At 52.3% G+C, this 19,214-nt stretch overlaps 9 protein-coding genes across 9 annotated transcripts in view; 6 read left to right on the forward strand and 3 right to left on the reverse strand.

The window, feature by feature from the left end:
- The window catches only part of SNOG_06295 (hypothetical protein), a gene marked incomplete at its 5' end in the record, with an annotated part of 1,610 nt that extends 1,246 nt beyond the window's left edge, over positions 1-364 (forward strand). The window contains one exon of the mRNA XM_001796620.1: positions 96-364. Coding sequence (XP_001796672.1) covers positions 96-324 — 229 coding nt within the window. The 3' untranslated portion in view covers positions 325-364. The remainder of the gene's footprint in view (positions 1-95) is intronic.
- Positions 365-804: 440 nt separating this feature from the next.
- Positions 805-2,761, reverse strand: SNOG_06296 (hypothetical protein; the record flags this gene model as incomplete). Its single annotated transcript, XM_001796621.1, has 3 exons — positions 805-973; positions 1,025-2,203; positions 2,313-2,761. The coding sequence occupies 3 exons, from the start codon at positions 2,759-2,761 to the stop codon at positions 805-807; spliced, it is 1,797 nt and encodes a 598-aa protein (XP_001796673.1).
- A 1,440-nt stretch (positions 2,762-4,201) lies between these two features.
- SNOG_06297 (hypothetical protein) lies at positions 4,202-5,216 on the forward strand (the record flags this gene model as incomplete). The annotated part of the gene is made up of 3 exons (XM_001796622.1): positions 4,202-4,294; positions 4,346-5,033; positions 5,086-5,216. The coding sequence occupies 3 exons, from the start codon at positions 4,202-4,204 to the stop codon at positions 5,214-5,216; spliced, it is 912 nt and encodes a 303-aa protein (XP_001796674.1).
- Positions 5,217-5,597: 381 nt separating this feature from the next.
- SNOG_06298 (hypothetical protein) lies at positions 5,598-5,843 on the forward strand (the record flags this gene model as incomplete). The annotated part of the gene is made up of 2 exons (XM_001796623.1): positions 5,598-5,648; positions 5,745-5,843. The coding sequence occupies 2 exons, from the start codon at positions 5,598-5,600 to the stop codon at positions 5,841-5,843; spliced, it is 150 nt and encodes a 49-aa protein (XP_001796675.1).
- An 827-nt stretch (positions 5,844-6,670) lies between these two features.
- On the forward strand, positions 6,671-9,819 carry SNOG_06299 (hypothetical protein; the record flags this gene model as incomplete). Its single annotated transcript, XM_001796624.1, has 3 exons — positions 6,671-6,769; positions 6,816-7,408; positions 7,455-9,819. The coding sequence occupies 3 exons, from the start codon at positions 6,671-6,673 to the stop codon at positions 9,817-9,819; spliced, it is 3,057 nt and encodes a 1,018-aa protein (XP_001796676.1).
- Positions 9,820-10,466: 647 nt separating this feature from the next.
- On the forward strand, positions 10,467-10,991 carry SNOG_06300 (hypothetical protein; the record flags this gene model as incomplete). Its single annotated transcript, XM_001796625.1, has 1 exon — positions 10,467-10,991. One exon carries the CDS (start codon positions 10,467-10,469, stop codon positions 10,989-10,991), a length of 525 nt encoding a protein of 174 aa, XP_001796677.1.
- Positions 10,992-11,905: 914 nt separating this feature from the next.
- Positions 11,906-12,834, forward strand: SNOG_06301 (hypothetical protein; the record flags this gene model as incomplete). Its single annotated transcript, XM_001796626.1, has 3 exons — positions 11,906-12,182; positions 12,238-12,427; positions 12,477-12,834. 3 exons carry the CDS (start codon positions 11,906-11,908, stop codon positions 12,832-12,834), a joined length of 825 nt encoding a protein of 274 aa, XP_001796678.1.
- Positions 12,835-13,532: 698 nt separating this feature from the next.
- Positions 13,533-15,044, reverse strand: SNOG_06302 (hypothetical protein; the record flags this gene model as incomplete). The annotated part of the gene is made up of 1 exon (XM_001796627.1): positions 13,533-15,044. One exon carries the CDS (start codon positions 15,042-15,044, stop codon positions 13,533-13,535), a length of 1,512 nt encoding a protein of 503 aa, XP_001796679.1.
- A 1,348-nt stretch (positions 15,045-16,392) lies between these two features.
- On the reverse strand, positions 16,393-17,433 carry SNOG_06303 (hypothetical protein; the record flags this gene model as incomplete). The annotated part of the gene is made up of 1 exon (XM_001796628.1): positions 16,393-17,433. One exon carries the CDS (start codon positions 17,431-17,433, stop codon positions 16,393-16,395), a length of 1,041 nt encoding a protein of 346 aa, XP_001796680.1.
- Positions 17,434-19,214: the final 1,781 nt, after the last annotated feature.

Raw genomic sequence — 19,214 nt, forward strand, 5'->3', positions numbered from 1 at the left:
GGATATGGGCTTCGAGTTGCCCAAGTCCCGATGACGTGTCGGGCGATTAATGCACATCATGTAGGCCATTATTTGGGCTTGGACGTCCATGACAGCCCGGGCCTGTCGAGGAGCAGGTTGCTGGAAAAGGGCATGGTGGTGACTGTCGAGCCGGGCATATATGTCCCCGACGACGAGAAGTGGCCAAAGTGGGCGCGGGGCATTGGCATGCGCATTGAAGATAGCGTCATGGTGGATGAGGAGAGTCCGTATGTGCTTACTACCGAGGCGGTGAAAGAGATTGTAGACATTGAAGCCCTGAGGGGGTCGGAGACGAAGTTATAGTAGAACGCAAAAATGCAAATGGAAGAAGTTTATCGTGCAATGTTGATTCATTCTGCTGAGATGTGTTGCTTCAGCGCCGTGTACATATTTATAGACAGACCATTTGACGACTCAACGCGTGGAGTGCATCTTGCTACAATATTCTCACGTCATTGCGGAATTCGGATACAAGCGTAAATCTTCTCATTTGCAGCTATAGAAAGAAGGAAGCTGAGACTGTTACCATGCACCTCATGACGATTCCCCTTTTCCAAAAGGCCCCCAAGCTGTCGTGGCTTCGTCTCTCCAAATGAACGCCGAATTGCCATCTGTCCCAAGTATCAAAATGTCGTCAACATCGTTGCAGGAACGGCCCGCCTCAAAGCTTGCTGAGCGAGCGACTGTTGTTATTAGACCAACATCGAAGAAGCAAAGTTTCAAAAAAAAAAATACAGGGTTTAGCACCTGCCCCACGCTACCCATGCGGTCGTTTCAATCCATTTATGACAGTATTGAGTCCTTGGGCAAGCGCTTCAACGCAGCCTCAACGTCCTTGTGATCAACAACAACACCGCTCTCGGAACAGCGTGCCTTTGCACGAAGCTCGGAGCACAGATTGTCGATATCAATCGTGCCGTCCTTGAAATCCGGCCGGCTCGATAGCTTGTCCCTGCGAGATATTAGCGTGCAAGAAGCTTGGTGATAAGGGTAGTATACTGACCAGATCTTGTGGCAGTTGAGCATAGAGTTGATGTCGTCGCCGGGAACAACTTCGTCCTCGCCATCTTGAATACGCTCAATCTCCTCCAGAGGGTTAGACTTTTGCACGGCAGGCGTGTCGCCGAAATGGAACGGGCTAGCGTATCCGGTGTTCAGGAAAGCATCGTTAAAGAAGCCGCCAGTGAAATCACCGTCGCCCACGATCGCGTTTGTCGTGTCGCGGTACTCGCCGAACAGTGTGGGGTCGAATTGTCCGCCGTTTTGGTTCGCAAAATAATCGAGGCCGTTGGCTTGCGGTTGAGGTGTGGGAGACTTTGTGGCGGTAATGACTGGAGGTGGTTTGTCGTCAGATTTGGACATCGCACGAGGCACGGGGTTACGAGGGTTGCCGCAGGCCATGTTGAGTTTTTCGCAGAATAGGACCTCACCTTCCGAGTTGCCATGACACACGTAGCCTTCCGCGATGCTATCCCTCGGCTGGCCAGGCGAAGTATGGCTTGGCTCAGGCGATGTCCCGCAAGAGGAGTCTTGTCCACCAGTTGGAGAAGTGGATGACGCGGGTGAACCTGAATGTGTGGATGAGCCGCTGTTAAACTGGAACACGCGCGATTGCACAGTAGAAGAACTCTCGCTGCTTCCACGATTGGTGTTCTTGTTCGCCGCGTTGTTGTAGCCGGCGAAACCATTGACACTGTTGTTGCGTTGGGTGCCGTTGGTGACAGGGCTTGCACTAATCGCATCAGGCGAGTTCGTCCAGGAGCCGTTGGCCTGGGTAGCTGGACTGACACCTTGCGCAACGCTGTTGTTGCGACCTGAAGCGTTGGGTGCTGCAGATACGTTCTTGTTCTTGGAAGAAAGGGGACCGTTATCGAGCAGCTGAGCACCTGGCAGTCCACCGAACTTGGGGAACTCGAAGGAGAAGTTGTTGTTGTTACCAGTACTCAGCATGCTGCTGAACCCGGAGGCCATAGGTGTGGTACCAGCGCGGTTCAGACCAGTGCTGTTTAGCGACAAGCGCTTGCGGTATTCACGGAGCTCCATTTGCAGCCTTTGAACTTGCCCACGAAGCAAACCATTTTCGTGATTTGCAGCATCAGATGCCTTTTCGAGCTCCTGCACCTTAGTTTCGAGATCTTTGAGATGCTTCTCTTTCCTCTCTCGGAAGGCTCGCTGGGCCGCCCTATTTTGTGCTTTGCGCTTCTACAACCTGTGTTAGTAAAGAGCATGTTAAGGCTACACATGTAGAACGTACTGTGGTGGGCTCAGATGTTAGAGGTTTGCGGCCAGGCTTCTTTGCCTGCTTGTCTTCGCCTTCCCTGCGCTTACCGCCGCCCTCATCTTCATCATCGTCGTCGTCGCCAGGGCTCTTGCGCTTCTCATTTGATTCTTCTCCGTTCTTACCGGGAAGCGCGCCGATCATGAGATCGTCGTCCGCGTTATCGAAATCAAAGCTGTCTCCGTCGAGGTAGTCCACGAATGGGCTCTCCTCTATGCCCGCAGTACTGAAGGTGTTTCCAGGCGTGGTCTGCTGCGGGGAAGTAAAGAAGGTAGGGTCGACGGTGTCGGTGGAATACTGGAACTGGGAGTTGCTCGCAGCGCGGTTGTGGTTCGCGCCCGTGGAGAAAAGGTCGTTGGGGTTGGTGTTGTTCGAGGCGAGGGCGGCGAGCAGGAGGTCCTGCTGGGTAGGGTCGAGGTAGAATGGCGCGCCATGCTGGTAGTCGTTGGCGGTTCCTGCCATGGCGAATAGTGGTGCGGGGTCTAACGGGTTGTTGAGCGTGTTACTGAAAGACACTGCAGCCTAGGATTCTTCCAGGACAATGCGATTGGAGTTCGAGTCTAGGTCGCCTCAGGTCTGGGGACGGGCGACTTTGCGGAAGGGGCCGGTGTAGGTGTACCACTTCCAATGGGTGGGTTCGCCACAGATACAGTGTGGGCTCAAGGGAAGACACGCGGCGGCTGGCAAACAATGTGAGGTTGGCGCAGGGAGTCCGGACGTAGGAGCCAAAGGTCGCAGCCTGTTGTGCGGGTCGAGACGGGCTTGGGTCCAACTGGGGTGGCAGCCCTGGGGCAGCGTGTCTGGGGCGGAGGAGGGTACCGCGCACGGAGCGCAATCGGTTTCTAGGCCCCGCGAAGTGCAGCAAGTCGAGGAGAGTGCGGGACTTGGGCGTGAAAGCGATGACAGAGTGGAAGAGTAAAGGTCCGGAATGACGGATTGACAGCCTCGTAGCCTGATGGCCTAGTCCGGCGACCGTGGTCCAGTGACCCTGGCAAATTTGGAACAACGTCTTGTCGCAGCAAAGCCGTAAGCTGAGCAAAAGCGGCGAATAAGCGAGAGTGCTGGCTGCAGAACAAAAGTTGCTGATAGGACGGGCGTGGGATGCGATGCTTGTCTTAGGGCGGGCGGCGAGCACAAGGGCGCAATGAGATGATTAGCAATCATGGTGGGGTCAAGAACGCCATAGAAAGTGCTCATCCATGGACAAGCAAAGGACTAACAGCAGATCGCTCCATGCCTGTTCCTAGCAAGGCAGAAACCTCCGTTCCGAGCGCTACACGATGCAAATGTCGTGTATGTACTGGTGCCGTCATCGCTGCGTGATTCTACCTCGTTCTGTCTGGAGAAATCCGGGACCCTTCATGTTCTGGCCAAGTCACACAGTCTGGGCTTGATTGTGCGGCGGTGCAATGAGTAACCCCGAGCCTGCCCCAGCCACGGCGAAGTCTCAATCTGATTCATGCACGTGAAGACGCGAACGATGCGGCATCCTGCATATCTGATCGCCCTCGGTGACTGATGATAGAGGTCTGATGATGCAGCAATCCGTTGTAGATGGCATCTTGTACGCGGCTTCCTCATCCTGGGCACCCGAGGACTTCTTCAATCAGAGGACAGAAAGCAATGTTCCGTGTCCGCGACTCCGCGGGTAGCAGCATCATGTTTCTGCACGTGTTGGATTTCCCCGTAGCCCAGCACCGTGAATTTGTACCTGTCTGTATTGCTGTAGGGCTGAACTAGAGGAGGGTCCAGTGGGGCCGCCAAGCTTAGCGTCACCACGACAGCGTCACCACGACAGCCTCGCGACTTCCTCGAACGCGCCTCACACTTTCTCGAACCCCCACCTGAAGCCACCCCGCAACCGCACAAGCCTCGCACATCGGAGCTCGACTATACACGACAATGGCAGATATCAAAGCCCTCAAAGACGCCGTCTGGCTGAAGAAGGAGGAGATCAAGAAGGAGGAACAAGGTCTCGCAGACTGGAACGCCCAGGTCGGTCTTGTTGCGCGTGTCGCATTGCCACATGGCTAACAATACACGCAGCTCACCGAGGTAGAGAGACTGATCGAGCTCAATGGCGCCACCAAGGACACCGAAGACCTCCGAGAGGAAATGAAGCCCTTCATCGCCATGCACGAAGCAGCGCTCGCACGCCTGCGCCCGGAGCTCGCCAAGCTCGAAGCCCAGCTTCCCCAAGCTCCTCAGCCAACTGCGCCCAAGTTCGATCCCGAGAAGCACCCTCTATTGCGCAAGGCTGCCGAGAAGCAGGAGCCGGAGAAGCCGATGACATTCAGCACAGGTGACTTGATTGAGGCGCAATGGACAGATAGGTCCTGGTACAAGGCTAAGATTCAGAGTGTTTTGGGTTCGGCCTCTGCACCCAAGTATGTGGTGCGCTTCATCGACTACGATGACAGCACCACGGTCGACCGCGACGCTATTCGTCCCCTGCCAAGCAAGAGAAAGCGCGACCCTGAGCCTGTAGCAGCTCCCTCGCCCGTCACGCCCCTTACGTCGACTCCTCATGTCATTTCTGGTCCGGCGTCCATGAACCCCAACGTCCAGAAATCCATCGTTGCCGAAGAGGAGGTCAAGCCCAAGAGCAGGATCGCAAACAAAGGCCAATTGAAAAAGCGACAGTCCAACTGGCAGGACTTTCAGACCAAGACCAACAAGAAGATGCCTAAGAAGGAGTCCATGTTCCGCACCAGTACTGAAGCAGGCAGCCGAGGTAGGTTCTTGCCGCAGCTTTCAGCCGAGATCGTTACTGACTGCTGCTTTAGTTGGCTTCACCGGCTCCGGCAAGGGCATGACTGAGACCCACAAGCGTGCGCGTTACGATCACAAGGCTGATGTCGCCAATGACGAAGAGTACAGCGCTCTCGCGCCGCCTCAGGCACGCAAACGCTTCTAGGGACGCCGTGCACAGCCGCCCCTCAATTCGAAAGGTACGAACAGTAGATCAAAGTGCTCTTGAAGTGACCTTGCTTACGTTGCCTTTGGCTCGTTTGCAGACCTAGCAGTGCAGTCGTGCTCTGCACCCTGAGACTAGAATTGCGACGCCGAATCATGAAGCGATGCAGCTTTGCGTATGCTGAACGGAGGCTGACCTTGTACAGGCTCTCCTCTTCTCAAATCCCGCCGCCCGACTTGGCTTTTTGAGCAACAACAACATTCCCCACGGCGTTCCGGCATCTGCATGTTTTCGGTATGGCTCTGTGCCCGCTCACTCTCACTTCTGGAATTTCAAACTAAAGCACGACCGCTCAATAGGCGTTCGATACCCTTGTGCATCATGCACAGTCCCCGCATGTTGAGGCGAAGTTCGGTACTTGATCCCTCAAAGGTAAGCATTCAGTAGTTTTTAGGAGACGGTCTCGTCAACCGTTTACTGATCCTGCTCCCCTTTCCCTGTGCATTCCTTGATGCTACTCATTTCAAGTTTGTGGCGACCGTATTCGATCGGCACATTCGCAGGTGGTCTTTGGACGGGGGATTCAATAGTTCAGCCAGTACATACAAATCAAAACAGACACAATAAGCTCTCATTACGAAATCTTCCCTAGTCTCTCTTGATCTGACAGCGCAGTAATGGTGGGCGCGGACCGGACAACCCCTGCGTGTTTTGTGGCTGTTTCCATACATGGCATTCGGCAGGCAGCTTTGTTCGTGCCCCACTACCCGCCGGCTAGTAGGGGAGCATCATCCCGCATTGAAGCTCCGACTCCACCACAGCTCATGCCTCCAAACGCGTTTACGGGCGGCAATCTGGGACTGAAGCATGTTGGGGGCGCGTCCAATTCCGACTAAAGTAGAGAAAACGCCGCCATCATGGAAGCGGACTGGAACGAGGTACATTTCCTGACAGATGCGCTGCGTGTGCACCACCGCCATGAAGAAGCGCGCACGCATGCTTCGCAACACCAGCTGATTGTCGCATAGCTAGTCACTGCCCAGTTATCTCCACCAGGATCCCACCCACCGGCTGTTCCAATCTCGACATTCGCCTTCGACACGACGCAGGAATTGCTGTGGACGGGCAACAACCAAGTGAGTACGTTCGCCGGGTCGCGTCGCTAGACACGAGAGCTCACACCAGCTAGGGACGCGTAACCTCACTGTACGGGCCGTCGCTCGAGCGCTACACCTCATACCGCGGCCATGCCACATCCGATGGCCCTGTGAAGCAGTTCCTCTTCACCGATAAGGGCGTCCTCTCCATTTCTAGACAAAGCGTGCACTACTCGCATCGACGTGGCTTGACACAATGGCACCTGACGTACGTCGGACTTGATGACGGAGGATGGAGAAGGCAGCACGTGCTGATATGTGACATGCAGGAGCCCTGACTTTAAAGACCTCAAGTGCATGAACTTCACCTCCAAAGGAACGCGCGAGATCTTGATTGCAGGATGTCAGGAGCAGATGTTCAAAGTCGATGTCGAAAAGGGCATTGTTGTGGACACAGTGAGTCTACATAGCAACCGGCTCCAACACTTCTGACGCGACTCAGCTGCCCGTCGATGCCCAGTACACCATCATGAAGCGAGCAGGCCAGTATCTCTGCGCAGCTACTAAGACTGGCGGCATACACATACTTGATTCTAATTCGCTCTCTGTCATCAAAGTCTTCGAAGGCCACACCGGAAGCATCAGTGATATGGATGCGAAAGGCGATTTCCTCGCTACGTGCGGCTGGTCTCCGCGGCAGCAATATGCGTACATGCTGGATCCATTCACCAACGTCTTCTCTTTGAAGACTCTGAAGCAACTGGCACCCGTTCCGTTCCACACCGGTGCAGCTTTTGTACGAATGCATCCTCGCATGTCCACTACCGCTATCATCGCCTCGCAGAACGGGCAGATGCAGGTGATTGACCTTATGAATCCCGACTCGGCGAACCTTCGACAGCTCAACCTGTATGACTCCTATCTAGCTGGCTTCGAGATGGCTCCATCGGGCGAGGCGTTTGCCCTGGCTGATTCCAACTCCAACGTTCATTTGTGGGGCTCGCCGGCCAAAGTGCACTTTCCAGAGTACAGCAATCCTACAGAATTCGCAGACCATGTCATACCACCAGCTTCCATGGACTGGAGCCTTGACACGTAAGTCTGGATATGGCCAAATTTATAAGATGCTAACGATGCAAAGTCCTCTTAACACGATAGGCATGCCGTACTACAAGGAGACCCTCCTCTCGGGCTGGCCAAGCCACATGGTCTTCGAGGTCGGGGCACCACCACCCAAGATTGATGGTGCAATTCTGAGCAACATGACACGGACTGATATGGGCTTCTTCGCCAAGAACCCTAGGACCAAGCGAAGAAACCAGATCGAGGTGACTAGACAAACAGACCGGTCTAGTGACTCTCTGACCCCACCCAAATTTTTGAGCGAGAAGTCCCGAGCATCATTGTCACTAAGTGAGGCAAATGCGAAAGCTGTTGAGACCATGGAGACACTTACGGACCTCCATCTCGACGATGTAACACGAAAGGACGTTCCCGCGATGTATGGAAATGTGGAGATCAAATACAGCAAGTTCGGAGTGGACGACTTCGACTTTGCCTACTACAACCAGACGCCATTCTCAGGTCTCGAAACCCACATTACCAATTCTTATGCGAACTCGCTACTGCAGCTGTTCCGCTTCACGCCGTTGATCCGGAATCTTGCGTTGCAGCACACGGCATCACCCTGTCTCTTCGAATCGTGCCTCTTGTGCGAGCTCGGCTTCCTCATTGACATGCTTGAGAAGGCGGCTGGACTGAACTGCCAAGCGTCGAACTTCTTGAAGACGTTCAGCGGCTTGTCAAATGCGGTTTCGCTAAACCTGCTCGAAGAGTTCGCGCCAAACGTTGCCCTTACCAGCATGATACAGAACTTGAATCGCTTCTTGCTCGACAAGATCTCGGAAGAATTTCGACAAATGCTACCAAGCCATGGCGGCACCTCATTGATGGATCAGGTGTTGGAGACGCAGGCACGAGCAAGCATGAGGTGTGCGCAGTGCGCCAATGAGACCATCAGAGGCGGGAAGAATTTCGTTAACGAGCTTGTGTATCCGGCGAAGCATGTGATGAAGAATACGAGGATACCGCGCCCGACGTTCTCACAAATACTAAAGGCCAGTGTGGAGCGACAAGATCAAACCCGAGGATGGTGCACAAAATGCAATCGATACCAGCAAATGGTGCAACGGAAGACGATACAGTCGGTACCTGGCGTACTGATGCTGAACGCTGCGATACAGACCCACGAAGCGAAGCTATTGTGGTCAATACCCAACTGGTTACCACATGAGATCGGGATCATAGTAGATCAAGGTCAATTCTACTGCTTCGAGGGCCAGGACTTGAAGTTGCACTTACAGCGCGGCGTCTTCGACATCATGGTATATGAGCTGGTTGGTGTCGTTGCCGACATCAATAGTGGCGAGCATCAGAAGCCTCATTTGGTCGCCACAATCAATACAGGCCCGTCGTCGCGCGAGCCAGATGCAGAAGACAAGTGGCATCTCTTCAACGACTTTCTAGTCAGGCCTATACCGAGAGAAGAGGCTCTCCGATTTGAACCCAGCTGGAAGCTCCCCTCAGTCCTGACTTTCCAGACCAAGTCTGCCAGGAACAAAATCGACGATTCGTGGAAGGAAAACCTAGACACATCGATATTGTATCGATGGTGGTCGTCAAACCCAACGCCACCGGACGACAAGTTCAAACTCTTACAGGTATCGACAGAGGCGCCTCGTCCGGGCTATCCAGTGGCCATCGACGCAGAATTCATCCGACTTCAAGCTGAAGAGATTGAGATGAAGGCGGACGGTACCCGGCAGACTATTCGGCCTGATCGCAAGGGACTCGCGCGTGTATCAGTATGTCGCGGCGAAGGCGAACACGCCGGCCTTCCCTTCATTGATGACTACATTGCCGTTACCGAACAAGTCGTCGATTACCTTACCGAGTGGTCCGGCATTTCACCCGGCGATCTCAATCGCGAAACTTCACCGCACGCGCCTGTGAGTCTCAAGCATGCCTATAAAAAGCTCTGGCTTCTTCTCAACCTTGGCTGCGTCTTCGTCGGCCATAGTCTAGCCAATGACTTCCGGACCATCAACATCCATGTGCCCAGATCGCAAGTTGTAGACACATCCAACCTTTTCTTCCTCCCCGATTTCAAGCGCAAACTCAATCTCAAGTTCCTGGCTTGGTGCGTTCTCAAAGAGCAAATTCAGCAAGATACACATGATAGTATTGAGGATGCGACGACAGCACTGAAGCTTTGGCGCAAGTATGAAGAATTTGTGGATGCTGGGGTACTAGAGCCCATGCTGAATGACATCTACGCGACCGGTAGCCAGGTCAAATTCAAGGCGCCAGGGAGCGGGAACAGAAATAGTATGCCAGCGGGCATGACGGCGACTGGAGCAGGCAGAGACACTCCAGAGCCCATGACTACACCAAAGAAAGGGGGTGCATTCGGTGGTGTTGGATTTAGGAGCCCGATGCGACGATGATGTTTGCTCGAGGGGACGAAAGATTGTAGCAACGTCGAGGCCATCCGGAAGTAGGTGAGATATTCTTAGCTGAAATCAATATAGTCTTGTACAGATTATTGTGTTGAAAGCTCTTAATGAATTCACAAACGGATTAGATTGTGTACAAGGCACAATCTTTGGGTGCATGATCGCACGGCTCGTCTCCATAGCTTCGACTACCGACACACACTGCGAACTTTTGTTCATTCAGGCTACACATCATACTGATATGGCTTGTAGAATTGTGTGCCTTGATCTAAGCATCCTGTGCAGGAGTCTATCGAGATCTTGTTGGTCGGTCTAGCTCCGTCTCTGGGGAGCCGTCCATGGACCACCAATCAGCGCGTTAACAATTGTTATTACATATCTACCGACATGTTCGTTGGGCCAGAAATCAGCCTCAGTCATAGTCACTCGCTTTGCCGCTATATGAGGTCCACCACGGTACAATCTGCTACGCATATGAAGTGCGTCGGAACGGAGCAGAACGTACGTGGGTGGAAGAGATGTTCTGAGCTTTGGAGCCTGTATAAGAGTGCATAAGGAATCAATGACTTTGGCATAGCATCCTGATTAACGACAACCATTGATTTCAAATCTCTCCTTCTTGCAGATCTACAACCATCATGAAGACCCTCACCTTACTCACCGCAGTCGTCGCCACCCTCACAACCGCCCAAACCCCCGCCCCCTATACCGACCCAAAGTCTGGCATCACCTTCTCCACCTTCCAACACACCAGCGGCATGTTCTTCGGCCTAACCCTCCCCCTAAACAGCACCAGCAACACCTCCTTCATCGCCACCATCGGCGGCAAAGGAACCAGCTACAGCGGCGTCAGCCTCGGCGGCGGCATGCTCAACAAGCTCCTCCTAATCGCCTGGCCCAACGGCCAAAGCATCGTCAGCAGTTTCCGCAAAACAGCGTATTCACTTCACCTGTCCCATGCATTTGCTGTAGCTAACTCCGCAAAAGCACCTACGCCTCGCCCACTGTTGCGACCGGCACTTTCTCCCAGCGCGCGATTGCGAACGGGACGTATGTCAACAGCACGCATTGGACGTACACTTTTCTCTGTGAGAGGTGCATACAGAGTGATGGGACGACGTTCAGGGCGACGGATGGGAAGCCGAGCATTGGGTTCGTGTTGAATCCGAGCGCGCCGGCGAAGAAGGGGGATCAGGCGGCGAGTGTGTCGAGGCATACGGAGCAGGGGCAGGTGGTGTTTGATTTGGGCAGGGCGAAGAGGGAGGGGTTTGAGGTGTGGAGGGGGTGGGCGGAGATAGGAAATGCTTGATGGGTTGGTGTGGGATTGGTAGTGGAAGAGGGTGGGGGGAATGGGCACGGGATGAGTTTCTGTTGCAATATTGAGCGGTAGATGGATATAAGTTCCTGTTCCTGTTCCTTCCACCCCGAATAATTTACATGAGATCGCCTTGCAGTGGAAAAATAGCGCCGAGCAACATTTTTGCACGACCCTGTCACCCACACTACAAGCAGACCTATCTTACTAAGGCGTGAGGTCTCAGGCGGTCTGTTAATATGTGGTCAGCTTGACTTCAGCCTGAACTTGCCCAGCATACTATATGCGCCAACAGAAAGCTTGGCCATGCCCACCCCGCAATCCATACGGTTGGGCTGTGCATGTCATTGGTCCAGTATATTGCTCGTGAGTATTTTCAGGAACAGGCAATGACACACCAGGTTCTGAGATGCGTCTTTTCCGTGCCACAACACTGAATCTACGAAAGAGGTTTGGGAGACGTAAAAATATCGACGGTAGTGACAGGAGGCAGCTTTACGGTACCTGCTCAAGACGCACAAGTGTCGAACAAACGTACCGCGTGCGTTCTTTCGATATGATGTTACGTGCCTGAAGCCGCAACCATCGAACCGAAGCAGTCATACTCTCGTGTGTTGCAGCATAGCAATACCGGGACGGCAATACGGGATTTGAGTGCGCCGATGTCACGTCGCGCTGCTCCCCACGTCATCTTCGCAGTGCTTCTCTGTCGGTGTTCCTTCACTCGCTTCTCTGTTTTTTCTTGCCATATGACTATCCATAATGTTGGCATCTTGGTCACTATGTTTCTCCCTTTTGTTCGCTACGCTCGTTCAAGCGGACTTCAAAAAATACATAAGTACATCCGCAGACATTCGCACGGAATGCAAGACGTGTCCACGCTCGCTATGTCCCAACCAGCTTTCCTACGACTTTGACGAGGCCCTGAATGTGACATGCTGGACGCGAGGGACGAAGATCATGGGCGATCAGCTGTGGCTGAAGAGCGATGCCGGATGCTACATCACGCAGTATGATGTCGCCGAGTACGCTGGTGACTGTAAGTCTCGTCGATTCTCTTCCATATCCACTCTAATGAGTCGCCATAGACACAGACGACATTCCATACTGCGGCAGTGATTCCGAAGAGCAAAACCTCACCCTCGAAGACGCGACACTCAAGTACAAAACCGAATGCAGGATCTGCCCGCAGATCAGCTGCGACACGGTAGCATACTTACGCGAAGACACAGAGCTAGAGCTGACCTGCTGGTATCCCGACGGGCAAGTGATCATCGATGACCCGTAAGTCGTCCCACTTACCCAGACACACAATCTCTCTAACGCGCAAAAGCTACTGGATGAAGACAACCAACAATTGCTACGTTGCGCAGGCAAACCTCTACTCCAAGCCCGACACCACCTCCCTCGACCCATGCGGGCCCGTCCCGCTTCTCGAGACCGCAAACCACAATAATGAGAACGGCACGAGCGATGTGAACAAGCGTGAGATATCTCCGGGACTTGCTGAAAGAGCAGCACGTTATCTCGTCAGCCTCACCATCGGCGAAGAATACTCCAGCTGCCGCAGCTGCGCAGACACGCCTTGCAGCGTGGAGAAGGTGTACGAGTTCAACCAGACAGTTGTGATGCAGTGCTTGGTCGAGACGAACGGGACGGTTTGGTGGAGTTTGACGACTGTGAGTGTGTGAGCTGTGGGGTTTATAGGATGGCGCGCTGACTCTGATGGTATAGGACTTTTGTTACATCAAGGCGACGGATGTGTGGGAGACGCCGGAGGGCGATTGTAAGTATTTCTCTTGGGGGTTGATGGAATTTGGTGCTGATTTGATTGCAGTTTATCGCATGCCACTGTGTTCGTACTTTGATGGTGATGGAGACGGTGGGGGCGGTGGAGATGAGTAAAGTGTACGACTTGCAAGAATTACTCTTTCTTGTCATTAACAGAGCTGAAGCGTGGTAATCTCACGGTGATCTCGAGTTTGGTAGCATGAAGCTGCTGTGCTCGAAAGATCCTGTATCTTCAAGTGCAGGATAGATGTGATTAAAAAATACTATGCAAGTTAACTTGCGATGATATGGCTTCCTGCATCGCATTGCGCTCCTCCCAGCAACTAATATCACTTTTCATTCGATTTTGAGGTGTGGAATTGAATGATGATTCAATAGCGCGCAGATACATACACGAGACAATAATACACAAAAGTCTAATGAACGAAAGGGAGCAAAGAGCAACGAAAAACAGAAAGAAAATTGAACCCGGGATCCTAAGGCGCCTCAAAAATCCAATCAACCTTATAACACGCAAATGATCTCTCAATATAACACTCTTCAGTGGTAATGTGACATGTCCGTCGGGCAGGCGGGAGCAACGTCGCACAACACCCGTCTATCCGGCAACACGCTTAGCAACGTTTGCCAGTGACTTGCTCTCGATGGACGCACGCTTTACGGCGCGGCCTTTCGCACGTGCGGCATTGCGAAACTTGTCTCCCGTGCTTGTCTTGACCTGCTCTGACTGTGTCTTGTGGGCGCTGTTCTTGCTGCACGAATCAGGAAAGTCAGGCAAGATGTTTCTGGTGACGGAGTGTTTTGATTTGGCCAACCCGGTTTGCTTGAGCGGCGCGGGAGATTCGGGTGATGCTTTGCGGGGGGCTTCTATGTTCTTGATGGTTGACTTGACTGGCGCACAATTATCTTTGGCCTCGGACTGCTCGTTGTTCGGGGCTGGGGACATCCGGCGACGGATGGTGCGTTCTTTGAGTGCTTCCTCAGCAATGTGGATACTCTCTATGCTTGCAGTAATCCCTGTGGTAGGTTGATCGAGTAGGGAAGCAGGGGGTGACGATGCAGCACTGCTGGCAGATGATGTTCGGTCATGGCGGGACCTAGCACTGGCTGAGGAACAGTGTGAAGACTGAGGGCTGTATGAAGACACTGGTTCATCGTCGATATCGATGAGAAGGTTCGCGATAACCTTCTCTGGCCGCGTCGTAGCTTTCAAAGTGGGCTTCCGAAGCACCTGTACGTTTTCTGGTTCCTCAGAAACAAGTCCCTTCTGCGGAATACCATGTAGCTGTCGGGACATGTCGGGAGAGATAGAGTCGACAGCCTGTGTACTCCGGAAGGTTGAAGGATCAGGAAAGGCGCGCGGAGGTGGCATCTCTCCTGCCTGAGAATCATCTCCATGACCGGCAGCAAGACGCTGTTGCATCCACGTCGGACCTCTAGCAGTGATCGCAGACTTCTCCTTCCACCACTTTGGGATTTGTGTCACACCCAGCTCGCGCAACTTCTCAAGATTGGGCATCTCGTGCTTGTACCTACAGCCTTGTTGGATGAACGAACATTCGCCAGTCTTGATCCAGTGAGAACAGTATACTTTCTTCGATGGATCGGGCTGGACACCGGAGGGATATGGGGTATGGTAGCCGAAACGTTGCGCATCTCGCGGGTAGATGGACGCGAAAGTATCCGTTAAAGATGCTGGATGCTCTGGAGCAGCTTGGTAAGTGCAGCGAGCGTCGAGCCTGGGAGACTGAGCTGGGTGTGCGGGTGGAGGCAAGCGGCAAGTCTCGGTTGTGACTTCATTCAAATGCTTTGGGGAGCTTCTAACGTGGTGATCTGGCGCAAGGAAGCCAGGGCTTGCCTTTGACGTAGGTGGAGGCGATGAGTAGCTGTCCGGAACGTGTATCGCCAGAGGAAACGCAGCATGCTTAGATTCGTGTAGGAGCTTCCAGTTCTCGTCGGACAACTGGCGATGAGTCAATTGTCGTGGCAATCCTCGAAGCTGAAGAGGGATCTGGTCGGCAGGTACTAGAGGCACCATAATATTGCCACGAAGAAGATAGTAGCGGTCGCCTTCCGGTAGCGCTGTGGGCTGAGATACTTGGACCGTCATGGTTACAGTCCGTTCGTTCAAAGATAATCGAGATCAGATGTTTTGGACAGAATATGCACTTTTGCTATCTGTTATACGACAATGAAATCACTGAATGGAGAATATTAAAAAAAGGCTGCGAGTGTCGCGATCTTAAAACGAGGTTCCGAAGCCATTTGTGAGAAGCAAACACTGTCTCAAGCTTAGGCATCTTTGTCGCACATGCAGACACAAACAACCCTCAGAGCTTGGTCGGGACAAGCGGCCGCACAGAGACCTCAATAATTGAGCTTAGGCAAGCACTTAAGGTCCGGGCCTGACTTAAACGGCAGATAGCTTCCACAATCGTTCGCCAGTTGTGAGTATCCTGTGAGGCCGGCCTAATCACCATAGCCAGGCGCCTATCTGAAAGTTTCCCAGCAAAGAAACAATAGACACACCTTTTCACATCAGCTTTGCTTGTACTAGTTTGCGACATGCGCAGGGATTCGTTGCCGTAAGATCAATTTGTATTTGCGTGTCAGCCACCAAGCTGTGTGCCCGGCTGGAAGGAGTTTGCTGTACATCCAAATGCGCAAATCAGGGCGTAGACGAGCGCATTACATTCGAATTCGCAAGCCAGGCGTCCCATTGGCTCCAGTCGATCGGTTCGTGTGCATAATCTTGCATGCTGTAGTCTGAAGGCAAATCGAAGTCCAGATCCATGTATAATTCATTCGCCAGGTTATCATCAAACCCATCAAAGAGTCGCAAAGGGTCAACCTCAGTGGCTGTATCGGCTTGGTTATGTTTTGGCGTGTTCGTGCTTGTGCTTTGATGAAGGGATTGTGTAGCGTCGGAGTGGCCAAACTCAAGTCGTGAAACAAAATTGTCCTCTGATGATCGTTGCATCTTTGCTTCTCGGGCTTTTCTCTTCTCGATTGCATTCTCGCGACGGTGGCGTAAGTTTCGAATGAATGTCGGTGTAGGCGCTGAATACATTTTGTTGCTCAGCAATGCAGTTTCGCGAGCGCGGTACGCTTTCAGACAAAGATTGCCTATAGCTACATGTATAGGCTTCTTCAGATCCGATCCTAGTTCTGGAGTACTTTCGTAGATACTCTCGACAAGTTGCCATGCTTTCAAAGCGTCTGATCGCAGTGGCTCTGCGCGAAGAGTGTCCAGGACATGGATAAATGCGTGCCATTGGATAAAGTAGGCTAGATTTCAAAGTCAGCGGGTGTCAGGTCTACATTGATCTGGCTAGGATGCACTAATAGCAATGATTTGGAAATACATTGCTGTCTGCACAAAGAGCTCGACTCGGCAAAGGTGTAACTTACTATTCAGGAATTAGCAAATCGAAAACAACAAATCTCATAAATTCAACTTACCGCGCATGCCATGCAAATTGCTGAATTATGGGGTTGGATTGCATCATGCTGTACTGATCTAGAAGCTTGATGCTACCGTCCCAGACCAGTACACGCTCCGTGGGTGTCACATGCTCCATTTTGGCCCACCTTCGTGGATGGTGCGTCAGAAACGTGACTATGTTCATGCCGTATCGACCGACCAGCAACAGCACAAGATGTAGCGGCTGCGAGGGGTCGCAGTATCGCAAGTACTTCATCTCAAGAGCTTCTCTGAGTGTCTCGGCTGATGTTTGGATCTCTTCTTTGTCGTTGCCTGGGATATCCAAGTTCCATTGGCTGGAATCTATTCCTCGCTTGCGGAATATGGAGATTCGACCGGCCGCAAATTTGGTCATTTCAAACTTGAATGCCACAAACGCAGCGTCTGTGAGCCCCGTCGATGTTATTTCCAGGCTAGACATTTTGGGATGCAAATCGTTGCCGCCAATGTTGGATGGCCACTTGGTGCTTTCAGGACTGGTCTCAATATCTCGGAATTTGGCAAGACCACACAGCTCAGCAGTGCGAAAGTCATGGGACTTTAACTGCCACCATATGCGTCGCCGAATCTCAGTGTCGAAGGGAGAGAGGCCAAGAGTTGTGCCGTCTCGATCAAGACTTAAGCCTTGAGCAATCCGAACGGCCACGCCTGTCAACGTCCATACAGTTCGGGGCTCATAGACATCGCGTACTGAGTAAAGATGGATCACTAGTGCTTGAAGAACCACAAGACTTGTGGTAGCCATGAACTTGGCTCGCGACAAGGCTGCTTCCGTGGCGGAAGAGTACTTTGATAGCATGCTGCGACGTGTCTCACCAAATCTCTGTTGACAATCTCTGTCTTTTAATGAAAGTATGCCGGCACCAAGAATGGCGGATATGAGTGCCTCAAGGTTTCGCGGAATATTCGTCACATCTCCGATGGCTCTCTCCACTACAGGCCGCAGAGATGGGACGTGCACGATCTTCGTGAGCGGATCAAAGTTCTCGACAAATGCTTCCCACAGTTGGTGCATAACATGGGTTGGTGGAAAACGCGATTTGTCTTTTGGTCCCGGTCGGGCGCTGAACATAAAGCTATGCTCGTTATCTGTATCACCCTCGTTGCTCGATGTGTCGGAATGGTGTATGATGTTTTCGGAGTCGTGTGACTATGTTAGAACATTAATAGAATCCTGAGCAGGTGTTTGAACACTGCATCCCTCACGATTTGCTCCAATTTTGCAGCTCTCATACTTTCAATCTTTGAAAGATGCCCGTATGAAGAAAAAACCGAGAGAAGATGAAAGTTGTGCAAGCCCCATGACCACGCAACGTTGTGTTTAGGCTGCGTCGCAAAGATCGGGGGAGAACAGTGAGAGCGTCTGATAGAATTCAGGCGCGATGATGATCATGTGCTGAAAAAACTAGACTGACCTCTTCTACCACTCTCCTCCATAGGGTACTGTACAAAACTCAGTACTCGAATGTATACATCAGATGAGAAGGCATACTTTTCCACCAGATTAATGTTCGGTTGCTCAGTGCCGTGATGAGTCTCTGTCATGTTACAATATACTTGTTCTCTTTCCAACAATGGTGGAACAGGGGCATGAACTCCGGATGAAAGCGCCACGTTGGATTGACCTGGCCTGCCAGGTAGCTGTTCGTTGGAGAAGCTCGGCAACTCGTTTCTGTCGATTCCATGTTGCTGCAGTAAAGACTCATATTGCTCAAGGCGGTCGGCCAGAGCTTGAACCTTGACACGTTTCGGTTTCTTCTGTGCTTGTCTCGATGGACTGTAGACGCAGTCTGCAAAATGTTTTGCGCAAGCGCCACAAGGTCGCTGCCGGTCGCATTTCACCTTCCGCTCGGAGCAGCGAACGCAAGAAAATGTAGCCCGACTACATGTTCTTGCAGTAGGGATGGTTTCTGCCGCTGTCGCAGTGGCCATTCTCACTGAACAGGATTTGTTCGTCGAGCTATTCGTGTTGATGGTAGTACGTTAATGTAGTACAGCCTGCATGCTCTCGCAGACTTGGCGGGGTACCTTCGATGTAGAGGTCATTATGCGGCAGCGCTAGTTCTAGTTTGGGGTGACTTAGGTACGGACGGCGGACATCGGGTAAAGCGCAATGGCGTCTCAAAGTACAGCTTCACTCTAGACTCCCAATCTATCAGCCCCTGGCGGATTAAGAAAAAGCGGTGAATTCAATTGGCAGTTGTAGAAAGACAGCCTCGAGTACATTGTCTGAAAACTACATTCATACTGGCAGCCGCCGAAGCTGTAGATGGGAAGTTGCAACAGGTAGCAGCTCCTCCCATAGCGTGAAGCTATGTACAGAGTCTTTGCGTCGCAATGGAATACTGTGTTCTATTATTTATGTTTGCTTTCTGTCGTAGTTGTTAATCTGTAGTGTGTTTGAAGCTAATCCCCAGCGGCTACTTGCACTCCACATGAGGACGCGTGAGGACTAGCTTCAACCTAACAAAACTCACGATCTATCGCCCTTCCCACATTCTACATTCTTCTCCTTTCACACCTTCGCTACCTGGTTCCATGCTCGTCAGAGTCAGATCTCTGTATTATATACCTTATGCATGTGGACACGCGTTACGCTTCAATTCAACCACGTGCGATGTTACCCCTTTCCTGACCAACGCGAGCCACTATACGACGTCATGAGAAGAGATATGCGCGCTGCTCGAATGCATTGTAAGAGTACTGTCGCCGTGGCAATTGCAGCGTCTTCGATAGGTGTAATTACCACATGTCTCTGTACTATCGATGTGGCTTGCTCGGTCAGGAGCTGAATTC

The sequence above is a fragment of the Parastagonospora nodorum genome (assembly GCF_000146915.1).
Source record: "Parastagonospora nodorum SN15 chromosome Unknown scaffold_9, whole genome shotgun sequence".
Classification (NCBI taxonomy): domain Eukaryota; kingdom Fungi; phylum Ascomycota; class Dothideomycetes; order Pleosporales; family Phaeosphaeriaceae; genus Parastagonospora; species Parastagonospora nodorum.